Source organism: Xenopus tropicalis, chromosome 1 (assembly GCF_000004195.4).
Source record: "Xenopus tropicalis strain Nigerian chromosome 1, UCB_Xtro_10.0, whole genome shotgun sequence".
NCBI lineage: Eukaryota > Metazoa > Chordata > Amphibia > Anura > Pipidae > Xenopus > Xenopus tropicalis.
The window spans coordinates 117,178,841-117,200,155 of NC_030677.2; the positions used below are offsets into that span (position 1 = coordinate 117,178,841).

Sequence of the window (21,315 nt, forward strand, 5' to 3'; positions counted from 1 at the left end):
AGTTGCCCATACCATACTTTCGAACGTTTGAAAAATGAACAAAGATTTGGCGTGTGCAGTGCGGCAAATTTTTTTGGCCCACACCCGCTTTCCTGGCCACGTCCAATTACCACACACCATTTTTTTTTTCCCAAAAACTCCTTTTATATAGCTGAAATGGTGGGATCAGATGCAAAATGTGCTATACCTCATACTGTACTATCTAAGGCAGTGATACCCAACCAGTGGCTCGTGAGCAACATGTTGCTCCCCAACCCCTTGGATGTTGCTCCCAGTGGCCTCAAAGCAGGTGCTTATTTTTGAATTTCTGGTTCACAGAGGCAAGTTTTAGTTGCATAAAAACCTAGTCTAATTGCTTAAAAGAGCCTTCTGTAGGCTTCCAGTCACCTTCCAGGCACCTCCAGGAACTTTTTCCATGCTTGTGCTGCTCTCTAAAACTTTTTCCATTTGAATGTGGCTCACTGGTATAAAAGGTTGGGGATCCCTGATCTAAGGAAAACAATATTGCAACTCCTACATATAAAACACAAATATAGAGAGAAGGCAGTCAGATATAAGTGACTTATAACTATATACCAGTTTTGCCCCCCCCCCCCATATAGTGCATCCAACGGCCCAATAGACAGCCCCCATATAAAATACCCCCCATACACAATGTCCCCATTGCCCAACACATATCGCCACCAGTCAATTCGCAGCACTCCCCATAGACTCTCCTTATGCGGCGGCAACAGGCCCTTTTATAAGGTTGCGCCCTGTGTGTACGTGTGACGTCAATACGCACGGGGTGCAACTTTATAAAAGCACCTTTCGCCGCCACACGGAGCAGCATAAGAAGCGCAAGCCGCAGATAGAGCAGGAGCGCCCGTCTCCAGCGCGGGACAGTTGGGGTGTGTGCATGTAATGAAGCTCATTTCACGCTTCAGAGACACCCTGCCCCCAAAATGAGCAAGCGGCGTGCCTCTGTAATACGACGTACGTAACGTCACATCCTTCTGCTCGCATCTTGGTCACATGGTCGTGAAATGACAACTTCAACAAAGCCATGCTGTTCCATTCTATTCTACCGACTACGTCATAGCCACGTTAGCTATACTTTGTACTAGTGTGGCAGGCAGTGCTGGAAGCGGAGGTATTATCATTATGCAGTGCTATAGTGCTATTTATTTTCTGTACCAATGTTGAACCTACTGTCGTGCATTTGTTGAACTACGATTCCCAGTGTTCCTTGGTACAGGAGACTGGAAACGCTGGGCGCCCCTTATGTATGTTATGTGTGAGTGGTGATTAATCAGTTTTAAATTTTTTTAAAGACAAATATTTTTTATTTTTTGCATCTCTTATTAAAGTGTATAGTGAAGCAACAGTGATACTAATATAAAAATCCAATACACATTTTGGATTTAAATCACGTCAGACTAGTGTTTTTGGGGGCCACCTGCAGAGCAGATTAAGGCCATTTCAGCAAAGTCCAGCTATGTCTGTTACCACCCATACTCAACCCCTTTCCTTATAACCTTCCTATAGCTCTGGAGGATGGCTGAACAGTATTGTTAATAAAAAGCATGCAATCTCTCATTAAAGGAGAAGGAAAGGCTAATAAAGAGTTAATCTCAAGCTGCAGGCATACCTTCAGTTCTCTCAGTAGTGCCCTTAAGTCTCCCCATATTTCACTTGTTCAGAAGATCAGAAGCCAACCAGGTAGAAAAAACGCTGAGCTGGGTAGAGAAGATTCCCATAATGCCTCACTTCTTTCCAGACTTGAGGACTTGGACTGTAGGTGGCGCATGCGCACAAACAGGAGCCTCCCCCTAGCAGAACGTGTAACATCTTGTTTCCTACATCTCAGTTGAATGTACCTCACCGTGTATTCCCTACATTAGCCCCTGCCATTAAACACAGCTCGTTTAACCAATATGTAATACTGTCCTGTAGCACAGCTATAGCCATAACACTGATTGTCTGAAGGGAATGGGATGAATGCAAAGGGATCAACCAGCGTTCCATTTAAAGCTGCATGATCCCCAAAATACTGCCCCTAAACGGATATCCCGACTACTATAAGATATTAAGCTCTACACATGTGGCGCAGTGCCTCAGTCACACTGTAGTTAAGACTTTACAGGCTGTTGCATCAGAAGCACACAATATACCCATGTGCGACTCATTACTTTCCCCAGGCACTCAGAGAGTTAAAAGCAAGGCATGAGTGCCCTTACGTCACTGGGGGCTTGCCGGAGGGAGGAGCATGACAAGTTGAATGCACAGTGCCTGAGCGTTTCTGCAAAGATTCTCGGCTGAAGATCAATGATAAAATCCCACTTGCTGGCATATTTCTTGCTAAGATGCAGGCAAGTGCTGGAGGGGGGAGAGGCGAGCGGGAAGCGGAGAGAAACAGAGCAGAGCGGGGGCTGGGGGAAGGGGCCAGTGCTGACAAGTTGGTGTGTGAGCTGGTGGGGGGGGGGAGGCACAGGGGGGACGCATGCGCAGTAGAAACAGTGAGGGAAAGGCAGTGGGCATCCCTTGTTAGAGATGGCGGCGCCGTTCACTGAAACAAGCATGTAGAATGTAGTAGGTGTATCTCTGTAAATCTTTTATTAGGTAAGCCAGGAATATAGCGTTTTTACTCAGCAATAGTAGTACTATTTAATAGTGTGCTTTATAGATTTTGCCTTTCCTTCTCCTTTAAATGACAAGGAAAGGCTAAGTCACTTGGGGGTGCCAAAATGTTAGGCACCCGCAAGTGACTTAAATCGCTTACCTTGTACCCCGGGCTGGTGCCCCTGTTAGGAGAAAACAGCACCAGCCAGGGTACCTGCAGCGAGCGCTTCCTTCTTCCGCCTTCGCTTTTGGAAGGACTTAGGACAGGCGCATGCGCAGTAGAGTGAAAAGCCGACTTCTCTGTTAAAATTCGGCTTTTCACTCTACTGCGCATGCGCACGCGATAGAAGACGATAGGAGAAAGCATTGCTACCCCAGGCTGGTGCTGTTCTCTCCGAACAGGGGCACCAGCCCGGGGTAGAAGGTAAGCGGTTTAAGTCACTTGGGGGTGCCTAACATTAATCACTGGAGGGGAGTTGATGGAGTGTTAGGCACCCACCAGTGATTAGGATCACTTACCTGACACCCCAGGTGCTCATGTTCCTTAAAAATTGAACTGACCCAAGGTATTTCTATAGAAACTGCTCATTGCCATCTTTGGCTTCTTCCCCATTCTCTCCATGGGTTTTAGTTGGAATATTGATATTGGTATATGTTCTGTAAAAGAATAAACGTTCTTGAATACTGACTGCTAATGTCTGTTGCCTTTTTATCAGTTTGTATAGTTTGCCGATTTCTATTTTCACAGAAAATTTACTGGAATCAGCAAGATGGAATCTGCAGAAGGCTTTAATAACATTGAGAAATTGATTACCCTTGATAAAACAGATTTGCAAAATGGTTTCACAGATGGAAATTACAAGACAGAAGAGGAACAGTCCTCACTGGATTTTCTTAGTTTACTAGAAATTGATTCAGATAATGACAGTTCAAACTCTTTGCCACAGGAAAGTGATAAATGGTGTTCAGTAAGTATTTTTATAAAATTGGCTTGGCATAAAGAGCCAGCTTACTTAATGTATTGGACTTGAAAAAGCAACCCCCAGCATATCATATACCAAAAAAATAATATTAATAATACTGTTGACCATCAAGCTTCAAAGCCAGAAAGGTTTTCAAGTTGTTTAAGTTTTGTGACTTTCCGATCCCAATCACAATATTTTCGTACGACTGGGAAAAGAATTTTCGAACATCAGAAATTATCGTGGTTACTCCAAATTTTTTCCAATCGTGCTTTTAACCACCCAAAATGTGTGCTTTAATGAATGGGCCCCAAAGTGTTCCCAGTTTTTTTACAGATGGGATAAATTTTGTCACAGAATTAGAAAAGTATTTTTTCTACCAAATCTGCATGTGCACTAACAGGCCATTGCTGTGCTTCAGTTATTTCAATGCAGAAGAAAGCAGATGGGCTTTTCTCCCCGGTGTAGATACACCCAGGCCTGGACTGGCAATCAATGAATTCTGGCAAATACCAGAAGGGCTGTTATATGATCCCATAGACAGTTACCATTTATTGGGATGGTGGGGGGCTGTTGGAGCCTCTGTGAACTTGAAATGCCAGGGCCTATTTTGAAGCCCTCTCCAGACCTGGATACACATGTGGAGAAAACACCTTGTGTGACATGGCCCCAGAGGCAGTGTGATATTTACAGACCATGAATTATTATGGGGGTCACTTTAACAGGTTTAGGAACTACTGCTAAATAGTGATAACACTATTGGGGAGATTTGCAATGTTTTATCCCCTTCCCTTGGAGCCATAAATGTAGTTGAAGCAAAATGCTGCAGATCTTCCCTTTTGCCATACCTTAAAGCAGTGGTTATGAAACATGTCACAAGTGTCTCCCCAACAAAACTCATAGTCAGTGACAGGCACGTATCACTTAAAATGCATAGCATTTTTCAAGCAATATGTGTCAGAATCAAATACGGATGCACCGAATCCAGGACTCGGTTCAGAATTCAGCATTTTTCAGCATTTTTTCATGCCTCTGGCCAAACCTAATCAGAATCCTTACAATCACATGATTTTGCCACATAAACATGGAAGTTGCAAGTCACTCACCACACGTTTGTCTTTAGCCCTTCCTTATCCCAATTTGCATATTCAAATTAGGGTTTAGAATTAGTTCAGTATTTAGCCGAATCTTTTGCAAAGGATTCAGGGTTCAGTCGGGTCCAAAAATAGTGTATTTGGTGCATCCCTAGTCTTAAAGTAGGAGAAGGGGCATCTTTGGAAGTGCCGATCTTTACTGCTAAATAGCTGTGGTTGTCTTGTGTTGGAACAGGAGCCCAAAACATAATGTACAACATTTCTTTCCTACATCTTTAGTTAAGCTTTAGTTCTCCTTTAAAACAATATTTTTTATAATGCAGAGCATGGGATTATATGGAATTTTCCATAGGTGTTTCTTTTTGTAGGTTTTCAAGTGTTTAACATATGCAGTTTTGGCAGTTAAGCTATTATCTGTTTGTAAGGGTAATGACCCTAGTAACCAAATTAGCGGCTTTAGTTATGATAAATAAGAAAGGTCCTCAGTATAAAATATGTAATAATTAATGCTTACAAGGACGATTAGCATTACATAGCATGTTAAATTCCATTGCAAATAATTAAATCATGGAAACTAATGCAATGTATCGTAAATTACTTTTGTCTTCAAGGTACTAAAACTGACTTGTTACATTAACTACTGTTTTTATGCTCTAGAATCCATATTTAGCACTAGCAATAGAATAGGCATTGTTTATGATCATTTCTGAAACTGTATCACAAACATTTGCAGAGTTAAGGAATATCATTGGCTATGTCAAACTAAAAGTTAATTTTTAGGTAAATTACCTGTTTTAATACTTAAACTATTCCAAAATAACATACTTTGTTTTTAGAGAAATGTTTTAAGGAAGCAGAGGCACTGGGAAAAAATCATAGCAGCCAAGAAATGTAAAAGAAAACAAGAGAAGGAAAGAAGGAAAGCAAAGAATGCTGAAAATGTAGAACAAGGTATTTTTTGACCACTCAAAGCATTGATGTTGAATTGACACATCTGTTGGCTTTGATAAAAATGGCATTTGTTAGCACCTTCTGAGAGTCAGGAAAGGGTTGTTAAATAAGAACTGGACAAGTACTGAAAGTCTCCTTGCCTTTGAAGTACCCCTAGGGGCCCATTTACTTACTCACGAATGGGCCGAATGCGTCCGATTGCGTTTTTTTCGTAATGATCGGTATTTTGCGATTTTTTCGGAAAATGATCGCGACTTTTTCGTTACCAATACGATTTTTGCGGAAAAACACGAGTTTTTCGTAGCCATTCCGAAAGTTGCGATTTTTTCGTAGCGTTAAAACTTGCGCAAAAAGTTGCGATTTTTTTCGTAGTGTTAAAACTTGCGCAAAACGTCGCGCCTTTTAAGTTTTAACGCTACGAAAAAAGCGCAACTTTTCGCGCAAGTTTTAACGCTACGAAAAAATCGCAACTTTCGGAATGGCTACGAAAAACTCGCGTTTTTTCGCGCAAATCGTATTGGTAACGAAAAAGTCGCGATAATTTCCGAAAAGTCGTAAAGGCGCCGAAAAAAAAACGCGAAAAAGTCGCAAAATGTTCGTTTTCCAATCGGAATTTTTCCAATTCGGTCGGAATTTGTGTCTTAGTAAATCAGCCCCCTAGTGTACCTCCTCTGCATCTGAAAATAATTCTGTGTACTCCTGTGATGATGTCTCTTGAGCTCCATTGATTTACCACATCAGGCATAAGTAGTGAAGCAAGAAGACACTGGAGTACACTGTTTTTTCAAAGGAGCCGAGCAGGGAAGGAGGGTTTGCATAGTGGGAGAGTGAGAAACCGGGCTGACCATGATATGTAGCATAGGCAGAAAGGGATCATTTGAATCAGTTTTGATTGATTACCATACTTTAGAGTTTAAATGGACACTAAACCAACAGCAGATAAGAAAGGATTAAGTTGTGTGACACAATCCTTCAATATATTAGTTAAGTTACATATTACTGAGCAGAAGACATCTGAACTGGTCAAAGATCAGCCATGTAATATGTTACTTAAGGGTTTTACGAGCCCAGTATTTGTAGTCTCACAAATATATGAAGCTTTCAGTATGCATAGACAAAGGAACAAGCATCATACCACAGAGATGGATTCTTCTAGAACATGGATTACTACCCAATTGCATTTATACTTCTCCATTTAAAAGTGAGCAAAAATAAAATCTTTGTGCTCCATGACTGATTAAATGCATTTAGATCAAAATGTCAGGTTAATCTTCAGAAATGCCATTTTTTTATTTCAAAGAGGTTTACTTGCTAATCTCCCTCCTTCCACATTTAATCTGCATTTCCAAATATAAACACCTTGGTGAATATCCCTTGGTGGTTTCATTATGTATTACTCGCCTAAAACCCATCCTAGCTAACATATAAAGAGATATTTAGCTAAAATAAGAGCCAAAAATTATATTACTTATTTTTTATAGGAGCAGCTGAGCAGAAGCACAGTAAGAAGTTTCTGAAAGCTTTGACAAAAGAGCACCTGCTGGAAGCAAAGAATTCAGGTCCCAGACTTTGCATTGACTTGAGCATGACCCAGCATATGACAAAAAAGGTAAAAAATAAAGAAGCTATGTTGGTTCAAACACATTTTCTCATTGGTGTAAACTGATTTTATTACTGTTGTAATTATCCATCGTTGGTAAATTGAAATGGAGAAGCAGATATATTTGCAATTATCAAATAGCTTGTATTTATTTGTCTCACTAAATTTAAAAAGTTGTATGTTAAGAGTTAATGCTACTTCTAAAATGTTAAACTTACTCCAGTAGTGTTGCCATAGTCTTACAAAGTGTTACAGTAGTGTATTTCTGTAACAGAGTATTATGGCTTTTTGCAATACAGAGCAACTGCAAAGTTGGTCATTTTATTATAAGCCTAAAATACGGTAATAGTTTAGCTTTTGCATTTGGCTGATGTGGGCATTCTGTGCATTGTAGCCCCTGAAAGATATTTTTACCCTTGATGTACCAGTTCATCCTTCCTATGTCAGCTCTCTGGCACATATCAAAGGGTAAGCAGTATTTGTGTATGGTAAGTTATTGCACAGAGCTACAGTAAGTGAGAATGCACAATAGTAGCCCTATGCACACAAAAATACACCGGTTTAAAATTTCTTAAAATCAGTTAATAATAATAAACGTATTTTGACATTAAAATAAGTAGTGTAAGAATAAGAGCCTAAGCACATTCGTTTTGCCTTTCTCACTTTCTTTTGAAAAGCACCTCCAGTGGTAGTTAGTACTCAACATTTCACTTTTTGCTTGTACCAATTTGTGCATGACTATAGTTAGTTACTTTCTAGTGCTAATTCTGCCTAGCTTGATACATAAGATGCAGAGTGCAGTATGCTGCAAGGAAAGTGCACATATATATCCTACACCTGTGCCCCCCCCCCCCCCCCTTAACTGCCAAGTGCAAATCATTGGCATCTAGTATTATCAGCAAGTTTTGGACCAATTGTTGACAGCCATAATTGCACTGGAATTCTGAGAACGTATAGTGTGTTGTAGTTGAAAACATACCAGTTTCACCATTTTTTTACATTGTTTACTTTCGTAAATCAGACTTCATGTTCCTTACATGTATGCATTAAATTACAGTAATTAGTCAAAGGTGCTCTGGCCTACAATATATTTATTGATGAGCATGTAACAAAAATAGCAAAAACCTGGTTAACTACCGGAGACTGGTTACTTACCATGTATAATTGTCACTGATCGTTTTGGAATCTTAGGAATTAAGTCGTCTTTCAGCTCAGATCAGAAGGCTCTATGGATCAAATAAAAAAGCTGCAAAACCATTCTGGCTATACCTGACAAGTTTTGCTGGAAACAGCCTATTCTATGATGAATGTGTGCGAATGAATGATGGATTTGTCAATTATCTGGTAAGTTAATTGCGCACCTGCAAAGTTTGTTAATTTACTTTCATCTTCTAAAAGTGAATTCTAAATAGGTTTCTACTTTAACATAAAATTAAGAGATTGTATTACATAGCCTTTTGTAATACTGACCAAATTAAATCTCTTTTCATAGGTAGATACTACGGAAAACAGCTTTCTTGACATATTTCCATTGGAAACTGTTGTTTATCTTACACCTGATTCAGATAATGGTAAATGTTTTATCTGTGTAGTGCATAAAAGGTCTGTCAATGTATTTTCTGCTAATTTGTGTAATCATTATTACATCATAAGAGCTACAGCATGCATTAGATATTTCACTCCAAGTAATTGATATGGAATGCATTATGCATATTGCTATACCCTGCTAGGCAGTTAATGGTGGCAAATTCATTATGGCATCAGAAGAGAAGAGGTAGAACATGTTTGAACATTTGTTGTTTAAGTATAAGACATGTCTAGAGGATGTAGTATTGTCAGGGATTATATTACTTTTGTAATGGTTACTCATTTGAAGGCCTGGCTAGATGATGCATTATAAGATTATAATAGAAGTGACAGACAGTTTTGTATATTTGAGCACAAGTATATAGTCAAGGCAGGACTCTTACAGTAAAGGCAGCTTTTCCCAGCTCACCTTCCCCCTAGAAAGCACAGGCCAGACAAATGTAAAGCCAAAGGGGAAGTGCACACAGAACTGCACTATCATCCATTAAATTCTAATGGAGCTATAGGGGAACAAAACACTGAACACTAAAGAACAGCTGAAATAACAAGCACACTCACTTAACCCAAGCAGGAAGGCAGGCTCTATGCTTGTTGCTAGGCACTGGCTAAAGGGGTATGCTGCAATATTGTAGATTGTAAACTCTTTTGGGCAGGGCTCCCTTCACCTCTTGTATTGGTTATTGATTTCTTTATATGTTACTCTGTATGTCCAATGTATGAAACCCACTTATTGTACAGCGCTGCGGAATATGTTGGCGCTTTATAAATAAATGTTAATAATAATAATTGACAAAGGCAATCGTTATAAACACAGTTCACTCTTATCAAAGAGGAAAATGCCCAGCAGCTTTAAATCCACATTACAGTGGGGGCTGGTGCTTCGAGTGTGTCCTGGCTGTCTGAAAAATTTACTGAAAAAAGATCAGACTTCTTGAATTTCTTCTGAATTACCCAGCCTGTCCTTTTATAAATCAGAACTGGTTTGCATGCTGATACCCAGTAACCCAGTACGCAACAACCTCCTTGCACTGTAATACTTAAAAGTGTCCATGAGATGGCACCATTAAGCTAAAAGCAACAAAAAAAAGTGTCTGTCTGAAACACATTGAATAAACACACTATCAGTTATTGATTTGCAAGTGAGCTCCCTTTTGATTTTTTTGGCAGTTGCAATTATGTCAGTACTTTAACACTGTCAATGACCTTAACAAAGATTATAATATATCTTTCATTTGTGCTATGCGATTATATCTCTTTGAGTAACATTAAATTTGCTTATGATAAGCAATTTTCTATGGGATATTGTTATTCTGCTTCTCCCGTGCTTCTCTACAATGAATTTTTCACAAATATGAATTATGTATATTTTTTTTATTCTAATATTATGAGTAGGGTGTTTATGCTTGGGTGTTTAAGCATGGGTATACAGGATACTTGTGGAAAGCAATAAATATGAGCGAAGTGGCTACGTTACCTTGTCACAGTGTTGTATCAGTGATATCAATGTTGAAAAAAAAACAGGGAAACACTTAAGCTTAAGCATTTAATACAGTTTGCTTAGCTGTTTTATCAAACCCTTATTCCAGGGATAGTTTAATCAACTAAAACAAAACCTAAACATATATGTTCATATATGGTTAATTGGTGTAGCACAGTCCTAAAAACTCCTATTCACTTCCTATAGACCAGGGATCCCCAACCTTTTTTACCCGTGAGCCACACTCAAATGTAAAACGAGTTGGGGAGCAACACAAGCATGAAAAATGTTCATGAGGGTACCAAATAAGGGCCGTGATTGGCTATTTGGTAGCCCCTATGTGGACTGGCAGCCTACAGGAGGTTCTGTTTGGCAGTACAACTGTTTTTTATGCAACCAAAACTTGCCACCAAGTCAGGAATTCAAAAATAAGCAGCTGCTTTGAGGACACTGAGATCAACATCCAAGGGGTTGGGGAGCAACATGTTGCTCACGAACCACTGGTTGGGGATCACTGCTATAGACCATAATATAACAGAAATTGTAACACATATACAAGCAGTAGTGTAAATCAGGGGTCCCCAACCGCCGGGCCGCGGACGGCATGGCAGTGGGCCGCAGCACCCCCTCCCCCCCAGCGCGTCGCATGTATTACGCGCTGCGCCCCGCCCCCCTCGGTCCGTGGAAAAGATTTTGTGCCTCCTACCGGGCCGCGGGGCTAAAAAGGTTGGAAACCCCTGGTGTAAATAAAGTACAGTCATGCACACTGATGCATTTTGGGTTTCCTGAATCTCAAAAACACATTGCAAGATAACCCAAACCCAGCAAGGGGTTATTACAAATTGCTTTAAGTACACATTGCACAGATACCTTGATTCCTTATTTGGTGACTATTAAAATGGTTTGGTCTAATATACCTTTACTGTGATAGTGAGTGAAAATGGTTTCATGACAGTGAAGTTCATTACGCAGAATCTCTTATTATAGAAGAAATATAGACCTACACTTAACAGATTAGCTAGAAATGCCATATTTTCTATTATAAACTGACTGCACTGTCTGGATCTCTATAGTAGTAATGATATAGGTTGTTACAGTTGTCACAGGAACTCCCCATTTTGGATTCTGCCCTACTTCTTTAGTTAGGCTTTAGTTCTCCTTTAAAACAGCTGGTAGCTGAACCTCTGTGATTATTCCCGAACTGTAGGATATTACTTGTGTGCAGTTCATTTTTCCCATATTTGTGTCTGACAATTATTGCACAAACTGTGGCTTTCCTCTAAGGCTAAGTTTATATTTATGGTTTGCTTTTCTTATTCATGTAGCGCTTGAAGATGTTAATCCAGAAAAGGTTTATGTGCTTGGTGGTTTGGTGGATGAAAGTATCCAGAAGGTACATATGGTATTCTGGTTTCTCAAGAAACAAAAAGTCAGCAATCCTAACAAGTTGCCACAAGCTTTGTACTTGTCTTGACCTAGTTATATTGTAAATTAAGTACATATTGTGACTTTGACATCTGAGCCTGCTGCTATCTGTTTGCTAAAGCAAATCATCCTTAAGATTTTGCTGAGTAACCATAAACTTTATTTACTTTAGAATATTTACTTAAAAATCCCAATGATGTAATATCTAAGTTTTCAATGTGCAAAATGTACAGATCTTGTTATAAACATTTAAATTACTATTGCTATAAAATCAGATATTTTGGAAAACATTATATTTATTATACCCCTATGCAACACTTAGTAATAGGACACATATATAGTAATTCTACAAATAATAATATACAGTGGTACATAATTAGCCAGTAACTACTTAATGGGACAAACCTGAAAGCAACAGTTAATATACCAATCCATTTTATTTTAATACTTTTTCACCTAGAAGCTGACATACCATAAAGCTAGAGAACACGGACTGCAGACTGCACGACTGCCAATTCAAGAGTATATGGTTAAAAATGTGAACGTAAAGAACTTCCATTCTGAGATTCTAGCAATCAATCAAGGTATGTACATTGGATATTGTCTTTGATATTTGTTTATACCTGTTTATGTATCTAAATAAAATCAAGGTAGCACTTCAGCAGAGCACTCATATGATGGGTGATATTAACAATAATAATATTTTTGAAGCACTTTTTTTCTGTGAGACTCCTAGTGCTTTAAACATTGCTGATTGAAGACATGCTTTTAATTTTAATCAAAAAGCCTGGGTGAACAGGAATGCCTTGAGTCTTGAGGAGATCCCTCTTGGAATGCTATTGGCAAAAAGTTCCATACTGTGGGTGCTGGGTAACAGAATGCACAAATCCAAAGGATTTTAGTGCTACTCTGGGTACCTTGAGTCTGAGGAATGAAGAGGACAGGAGTATACGTGAGGAATTGGAAGATTTTTCAGAAACAGTGCCTTGATTATTTAGACATTTAAAGGCAATAAGGCCTTTTTTAGAGAATTCGCCATTTAAAGGAAAACTATACCCTAAACAATGTAGGTCTCTCTAAAAATATATTGCAAAAACAATCTCACATGGAAAACCCTACTTTATATAAATAAACCATTTTCATAAAATTATAGTTTTTTAGTTAGTAGTATGTGCCATTGGGTAATCCTAAATAGAAAATTGCCATTTTAAGAATTAAGGGCCGCCTCCTGGGATCATAGGATTCACAGTGCACACAAACAAGCCAAGGCACACATACATGCTAGGTCACATCAGCCAATTAATGAACAGTTCTGCCTTTTGCTTCCACACTAGTTCCTGGTACAGTTAGAGCTGCATTATTTCTGGTCACGTGATTTCTGAGGGAGCACACAGCCTATTACCAAATGGTGGATCAAGGGAACGGATTGAAAAGGCCAATATTCACTGAGATATATATATATTTCATTCCAGTTTGGTGAGATTCTTTAATAGGTCACTTAACATAATATAAACTATCCGTTGGTTAAGTATTCATTCTGGGGGTATAGTTTTCCTTTAATTGAAGGCAAGTGTAAGGAGTGTACAATTGGAGTTGTGTGGCATTGGCTGTGTTGATGGGAGTAGCCTGGCTGCTGCCATTTGTACCGACTAATCGGTTTAGTTCTTATATGACACGGATTAGGGGCATCATGATCTAGCATCCCGCATGCAGCCACCTGCACGTACACATTAACCACAGCCGGGCCAATATTTGATGTAAGGGGCCCCAGCAAATCAGAAAGGTTTAGCACGGCCGGGTCCCCCTTTAAAAATGGAAATCCTCTGGGCCTGGGACGACTGTGCCCCCCTGATGGCGGCCCTGTGGTCTACTAATCAGAGAGGTGTTAATTTAGCAACTTCTTGTCCTGATAGATTTGCTTTTTTTTCTCCACAATCTTTTCATTGTTTCCCTTTTGTTTGATTTCTAGTACAGCACAGCAAAAAGAAGGGAGGGGTTTAACTTGAACAGAATATTCTCTAGATGTAGGTGACAGGTTAAGCTTTAAACAAACTGTATAAGATAGTAATGTGACCAGACAACTTTGTCTGTAGCTATGTTTTTTAGTTGTGATTTTGTGGCCTGAATGGAACACAAGATCCAAGTATGTGACTTTTTTGTGTGTTGCAGATGTTACTGCTTGTTTCTCTCCTAGTCATAGTAAGGAGGAATTCTTGCCCAAGCTGTGAGATTTTATCATCAGCCCAGGCATTGAAGCTCCCAAGGATAAGCTGTCTAGAGTGAGAGTAGTACCAATGCCAGTTTCCAGATAGTTGTGCGTGAATATCACCAAATCTCCATTTGATAAGAAGGTTCAGAATGCTTAAAGTGGCATGTGTGTGTGTGGGACCACAATAATATGACATAAATTCAGGGGAACATAGCAGTTGTTTGTCTGGGAACACAATTTGTGTCAATCCCATGAAAAACGTAAAATTAGGGTTCCTCTATAGTAGTCAGTGCCTAGTAACACAGAGTGCTCATATATACCCAAGTGCTATTTTGGTAGGTGCTTTGTTACTGCTTCTTTATGTTGCCAGTCACATGACAGTATGGTATATAGACGTTGTTGACATCTGTAAATTAAACTGGAAGCACCTTTATGTCATACATATGAACAATTCCCATTGCCATTTATTGGGCATTTACTGCTTAAATATAAAAACAAAAATAATACAGGTTGTTTTTCCTCTACAGTCTTTGATGTGTTATCCACATATTGCAGAACCCAGAGTTGGCCAGAAGCTCTGCAAGCTGGAGTTTCACCTGGAAAGGGCTATATTCTTCGCAACAAAACCACACTAGAAGAAAAAGAGGATTTATTTTAAAATGTGGTCATTTTCTATATCTAATTTATTTTGTTCAGTAAGAATTATACTTTTAAAGAAGGCCAAGACCATTCATCAGAATTCGAAGATTGTTTTTGGAGATCTAACTTCTGTTTTATATTTTATAAAGCTCTTCTGTGCTATGGTCATCTGATCTGTCGTACATTATATTACTAAGATATATATTACAACCTTACCTCAGAAACTGTACTTAGGTTCTTACAAATATTGGTGTACAATGTATTTACCTATTTTTATGGTTCTTAGTTGCATTTTTTATATTCCAAAATATTTTGGACTTAATAAATCAGTACTAAGCTTTTAAATTAATCATTGTTCTTCAGAAGAAGTTGTTGACCAAGTCTCTTATAGTAAGTGTGTTAAAAAAAAAATAAAAATAGGGGCCATCATGATTTTATTATTATTGCAAATGGCAATTTTTTTTTTTTTTTTTTAAACTAAGCATGTGGAGTTGGTGCGGGATCCCCTACCCCAGAGATCACATTAATGCAGCAAAACAAAACTCGAGTATCAGAAGCTACTCCACTTAGAAGTGCAGCTATAACTGGAAATCTGCTATTTTGTTAGACTTGTTTGGCATATATTGCTATGTGTAACTCACGTGTTTGGATATCTGTTATTTTTAGAACTTCTTACCAATTTCCCAGCTGTGAAAAGAAAAATATATGTTGAAAGCAAATTAAAAACAACTGCAAGAAACATTTAAGGTTCATTGTTTCATTGTCTCGTTGCACATGGGGAGAATATGCCTTGCTGCATGTGGTCATGTAGTCGGTTATTTATTGAATGGAATCTGCCTAAAACATGGGACATAATCTGCACTAGAAGAGAATATGCAAATAAACAAACAACCTGAAAATCAATTGGAACAAGTCGATAATCTTCCCCCTAGACACACTCAAATATAAAGCTCCCCTCCAATGGTCCACAACAGTTAAATACCTAGGAGTACACATACATAGGGACATTGAGAAATATGTAGAGCTCAACCTCAGTCCCCTGTTAACACTGGTTGAAAATAAATGCAAAGCATGGCGCAATCTTCCATTAACACTGCTAGGCCGTATTAACCTTTTTAAAATGACTCTCCTCCCTAAATTCACATATCTATTTCGCCAAGCACCGGTCACGGTACCGCAAAGCTTCTTTCACAAACTTAAAACCTTATTATCTACGATGTAATGGACCTCATCTCGCCCCAGAACAGCCCTAACAACACTACAATATCCCTCTGACAAGGGAGGGTTAGCCGCCCCCAATATGTTTCTCTACTATTTTGCTACTAAACTAGTAAATGCATGGTGGTGGGCCTCTCCATCCATCGACAACGCAGCCACCATACTGGAAGCCCAGCTGGTTAACTCACTAGAAACACTCAAAAACCTACTCTACTGAGGCATCAACAAAAATAAAACACTCTCCCCCCTAATTAAAACCACAGTAAATATTTGGAAAACAGCACTAGTGTACTTTCCCAGAAAGGAAAACTGGTACTCAAAAAACACACCCCTCTGGCACATCCAACAAACCGGGTAATCCCATACTCCCCAAACTCTGATAAATGGAAGAAAGATATCCCCCACCTAACACCCGAAATGTGGATAGAGACTTTAGAAACCTATAACACAACCCTAATCAGCTCCAAAGACAAGATGATCCAATTTAGGTTGCACAGAACCTTATCATTCATCTTACCATTCATAGACTCCACCTAATCAACCCAAAAATCCCTGATATTTGCCCAAAATGCTCCCAATCCCCGGCTGACTATATACACATGATGGGGGACTGTCCCACAATAAAAAGATTTTGGTCCAAAATAACCGAAGAAATTAACCGCTTGCTGGCACTTATAATACCTTTAGACCTATCCTTACTGTTACTAAATCAAGTGGAGGACACAACCCCTGCCCCAGCTGAAAGAACACTATTGTGCTTTCTCTTTATACAAGCCAAGAGATTGATAAATCGGAACAACCCCCCAAAAAAAGACAATGGATCAACCTAATTAACAGCTCAGTCCCCCATACCACCTGACATACTTATGCAGAGGATGTCCCCAAAAATTCCACAAAGTATGGACCCCCTGGCTAACTGAACATTTACCTGCATTATTACCATAAAGGAAAGTCTGCCCCCCCTTAACCCTACATCCCCCCCTCCTTCCCTCCCCTTCCTCCCCCCCCCCAGGAAACAACAGTAAACACCATAAGTTGGGAAACAGTTTATTAGCTCAAATATAAGTTAGCAACAATGTACAGCTGTCATACATTTACTTATGCAAAGGCCTTACACCTCCATAACAAAACAATGTATGGAAACTGAATGCCTGTACTGATTTGTTACATAAGGATGTCATTGTTCAGACAGAGTGTAATAAGAAATATGACATGCTGTTTTATCTTTCTTTCTACTCTTTCCTATCTTCTCTTGCTTCTTCCTTCTTTTTTTTATGTTAAATAAAACTCAATAAAAAAACAATTTAAAAAAAAAAAGAAGAAGAGAATATGCCCTGTGGGTCTTAGGATAAGGAATATCGAGTCTCCATTTCCAAAAATAATTCTTTCTCTAATAACTGTTTGTATAATTCTTTGCCATTTCTTAGCATTTCTAAGATTATTATCTGTTTTCAGGGGCATGGGTAGCCAGGGAAGTTTTGCTTTTATATATGTTGTGTTCTCTAATTTGGTCCCTCCTGAGTTTGTAGTTCTTAAACTTAACATGTTTGTGTCAAATCCTTCATTTTTTTTTGCATGCCCTAATTTTAAGATATATATAACCCCTTCTAAATTACATATAACAAAATCCATGAAAGGGGACCTGTCATCCTAAAAAATAATTCCAAATCCTTTTCTATCAATTTAGTTGAGCAAAATAAACGTTACTTACACCATATAAAAATATTTTGCATTTGCAATCTAAGTGATATCTAGGAAGTGCTGAATGGAAAGATAAAGTAATTGTAATTAAAAATCTAAGCTGTCAATCATATATTGCCTGTCCTGCCTCTATGCCTGTGACATAGAGGCAGGGCAGGCAATATATGATTGACAGCTCAGATTTTTAAATACATTTATAACAGGTATGGATGATAACTTTAAAAAAAAAAAGAATGTGTGCTTTTATTATGCAGCTTTTTATGGTGGGTGACAAGTCCTCTTTAAAGAGATTTTATTACCTTTATGTATGGATGTACACAGTAATGGCTTGGGAGAATCCCAGAGCAATTAATAGAACGATAGCATTGAAATGTACCTCAGTGCCTGTCTCAATTTGTGGGTGTTTTTAGTATTCATTTTAGCTTCTATAACTCTGTCCCCTATACTTCTTTTAAAGGTGACACTTTTATCAGAGATGTACCTTTAATAAACCCTTGGCTGCCTCCCCGCCCACCTCTGGCCCTCTGCCTACCCATGGGCCCCAGTTAGGGACCTGAGTTGGTGTCCAACTCAGCTCCTTTCCCCAGTGTCCCATCTGTCAATGCTTCTGAGATAGACAGACAAACTCCCGCTATGGCTGGGGTATTGCTTGCATTTGTCCTCAGCCTTTTGGAATTTACCCACCTTCACAAGCCTAACATCAGCTTCTGATGCATCGGGAAGAGGGGCTGCCGACGGATCAGTTCGTTATTCCCTTTGTGCGAAAGTTGTGTTCTTTCGAAATTACTACCTTAGCTTTTGGGAATTCCATCCGATTATAACCTATTTGTAGAAATTATCTATAATCTTTCCTGCCTGTTCCTTTAAAAAGCAATATCTAGAAAGGATTGCTATTAGGCACATGAATTTTCCACATGTGGAAAATGTATCCAGCTACTGGTACCCTGTAGCTGGACAAAATAATTGTCTTTGCATGTAAAGAAATAGATTTTAAAAACCATATCCAATCACAAGTAAACATAACCTCCAATTTAAGCAGTGATTCTGAGGTTAGGTGTTCTCTTATATATTCCATCACTTTTTTAAGAAAAATAATAACATGTATCCTGAATACCTCCTGTATAGACCCAGTCATACAAGCTTGAATTGATGCTTTCGGCAGCAAGGAAATAATCTTTTGCTGTTAAGGGTGAACACCTATGTTCCACCCACCCCTCATGAATACAGTGCTGCCATATTCAGGTAGCTTTCTATTCTTTGTGAACACAGGTCTCTGTGCTCAATTTTGAAACACCTGTGTCAAATCTACTTGCAAGACGTGCAAAGTATAAAAAAAACCATGGCAAATTGTATTCTGCAGCCTGCCGTGCATGTAGTTAATGACCCCCACAGGTTGGTTTGTCTCATGCATACATGAGGTTATCTACGGATATTTTCATTCCTGCAGGTTGCTTACCTTTAAGTAGATCCATGGTACCCCTGCAACTATTGAGCATTGGTGTTCTGTTGCTAATAATGTGTGTCTGTTTGATAAAGCTTTGTTCCAACAGATGCGCATCACGCAAGTGTGAAACTATACAGCAACTTTGGGTGAATATCATGGTCCATGCTAGCAAAAGAGAGCTCAAAACTCTTTGTATTAAGGTTTGTTAGAATAATAAACAAAATAGTCTTTATAGGATCTCAAAACACAGTAGAAGGTTTTTTTTTATTGTTTCAAGCTACCCAAGCCTATTACAGTCTTAATGATAGCCTTTGTCTACTTTAGCCATAAAGATAGATATGAGCTCAGATGACCTGGGCTTTGCTTGGTTTGGTCACTCCCTAATGTGGGGAATCCCACTTGCTTGGCACCCCAGGAGTCTTTACAAATGGCAAAACTCCTGGAACAGTATGTTTTCTTACCATAGTATACCCTTATCAAGTAACAGCGCTGTTAGTTTTTTGGTATAAGTGGGCCTAACCTAACTACCACACTGGATAACAGGGTGGTCAGCGGGGCACTGTTTGCCTGACCCGCCCCATGATTGCATAATTTTCCTTAGGTTGCTATAATTTTCATCTGCAGGTTAATAAAGTGGGGAAACAAAGTTATTATTATTAACAAGGATCTATAAAATGCAAACATAATCCACAGCTTTGTACAATAGATGGAAGTATACATCAAAGATACAGATTACATACAATAATACAATCATTACAAGCAAGAGGTCAATTTTTTTAAGAAAGAGTAAAGTAACTGACCTTTCTTTCGAGTGTGGGAATTAAAATATGTATTATACATTGTAGACAGTATTTTAAGGTTTGGAAATTCTCATCAGTAGAGGGCAGACCGACTGGACTGGAGTAAGCAATGTAATATGACAGTAAGAAAAAAAGAGTACTTTAATTGTGTGCTACACACACCCAGTTAAATTCTTACCACCATCCTCATCAAATGAAAACTTTCACAAAACTGAGATTTTAGATTTTTCAGCTAGAGAAAGAAAGGTCTAAAATGTTCCCGTGATTGTCCCCCTCCTGACATGCTTTCTGTGTACATATCAAGGTTCTATAAGTCTTGTGATGTTTTTGTACCTTCATAAACTTATGCCTGGAGTGGCATTTAAATTTGGCTAGATTTGTTTCTACTTACCCCCCTTTAATGTGACTTTTCCATTATTATGTTTGAGAAATAATTTGCTGTAATAAGAAAGGCATTTTTATGAAATATACTTTTATGAGAGTTTATTTTGCAAAATAATTTGTATTTGTACCCTAATAACACATTTTGAAGGCCTGCCACCTACCTTACTGCTTTCACAGAACATTCCTTCTTATCATATTTTAATTTATACTTGGCTGGGAGATATACAGAATACAGCTAATGCAGGAAATATTGATATATTTCTTATATGATCGCATATTAAACTAATAGATCCCCAAATATGCAAAGAATTAATAATCTCAGCATCTTTATGCAATGAACAATTCTAAGCCACTAAATGGTCCAGCCAACAAAAATGATTCTTGATTCCAATATTATTAACAGATAGGAAGGTTAGGATCAGAAGCAAGAATGGGATAAGAATAGGGTAAGAAGCTTTTTCAAGTGTCAAAAAAAATGAATTGTGTTACTTGATAAAAAGGTACTTTACCCCTTCAGATAACAGATGTATAAGCAACTAGTTATTTGCAGTGTGTCGAATTGCAGCTTTATGTCTGTGTATTTTACTTGCAGCCTATGATAGTGAAGGGGAGGGTTGACTCTTTGGAAAAAACCTTCCTGGTTAAGTTTCGTTTCTCTCCCAACAGAAAGCACAATTAGGAGCGAGAGCTGAGAGAGCTGTGTGTATGTAGTCTGCTCGCTGCTGATTCCAGAGTGTTAAAGATACAAATCATCATTTGGCTTTATCTGCCTATTTATTTACCCCTGAAAGGTAAGAGGGCTGGGGTATGGGAACCAAAATATTAATGCAGATGAAGTAATACTGTACTGCACTGATCAGTCAGCTGTCGAGAGAAAGAAAACTGAAACCAGCAAATAAACAGCAAAAGCTCTGACTTGCTGCTGCAGAAGCACACAGAAAGTATAATTTTGCTTATTAGGTTATTAATTATTAGAGCCTGAAATGGGTAACATATTGTCAGCAATCAAGACAAATAAGGGACTGAAACATGCCAAAAATAAAGCCACATATTACTGGCGGTACAATGTAGCACAAACTATGGACAAAATGTGGTATAAAAATATAGATAGAGTACAAAATAACTAAAAGTATTAAAAGCTTATACAATATTTTGTGAATGAGTGTGTGCTGCATATATCATTATTCTCTTAAGTCCACAACCTGACATTTTTTAAATGCACA

The 21,315-nt window shown here is 38.6% G+C and overlaps 2 protein-coding genes across 6 annotated transcripts in view; both read left to right on the plus strand.

Annotated features, from left to right (window-relative positions):
- Positions 1-814: 814 nt before the first annotated feature.
- trmt10b (tRNA methyltransferase 10B) lies at positions 815-15,286 on the plus strand. 4 transcript variants are annotated; one of them, XM_018097747.2, is made up of 10 exons: positions 815-1,132; positions 2,181-2,351; positions 3,350-3,569; positions 5,494-5,608; positions 7,090-7,217; positions 8,400-8,552; positions 8,701-8,779; positions 11,598-11,665; positions 12,161-12,281; positions 14,434-15,286. In XM_018097747.2, the coding sequence occupies exons 2-10, from the start codon at positions 2,308-2,310 to the stop codon at positions 14,562-14,564; spliced, it is 1,059 nt and encodes a 352-aa protein (XP_017953236.1). In that variant the 5' UTR covers positions 815-1,132; positions 2,181-2,307; the 3' UTR covers positions 14,565-15,286. The 4 variants fall into 4 exon arrangements, with proteins under 4 accessions (XP_017953236.1, XP_004910928.1, XP_002935709.2 ...); XM_004910871.4 differs by having other exon boundaries at positions 816-1,132; positions 12,158-12,281; XM_002935663.5 differs by lacking the exon at positions 2,181-2,351 and having other exon boundaries at positions 816-1,132; positions 12,158-12,281.
- A 5,457-nt stretch (positions 15,287-20,743) lies between these two features.
- The window catches only part of ddx58 (DEXD/H-box helicase 58), a 33,997-nt gene continuing 33,425 nt past the window's right edge, over positions 20,744-21,315 (plus strand). For both annotated transcript variants that reach the window (XM_002935671.5, XM_031890382.1), the window contains exon 1: positions 20,744-20,883. The gene's annotated coding sequence lies outside the window, so the exon portion shown is untranslated. The remainder of the gene's footprint in view (positions 20,884-21,315) is intronic.

What these genes read in the sequence shown, in the direction of transcription:
- trmt10b (XM_004910871.4), top strand. Translation starts at nt 2,308, where the DNA reads ATGATAAAATCCCACTTGCTGGCATATTTCTTGCTAAGATGCAG. An exon ending in ATGGATTTGTCAATTATCTG is followed by an intron (nt 8,553 to 8,700) that starts GTAAGTTAATTG and finishes CTCTTTTCATAG; the next exon opens with GTAGATACTACGGAAAACAG. An exon ending in GATTCTAGCAATCAATCAAG is followed by an intron (nt 12,282 to 14,433) that starts GTATGTACATTG and finishes TTTCCTCTACAG; the next exon opens with TCTTTGATGTGTTATCCACA.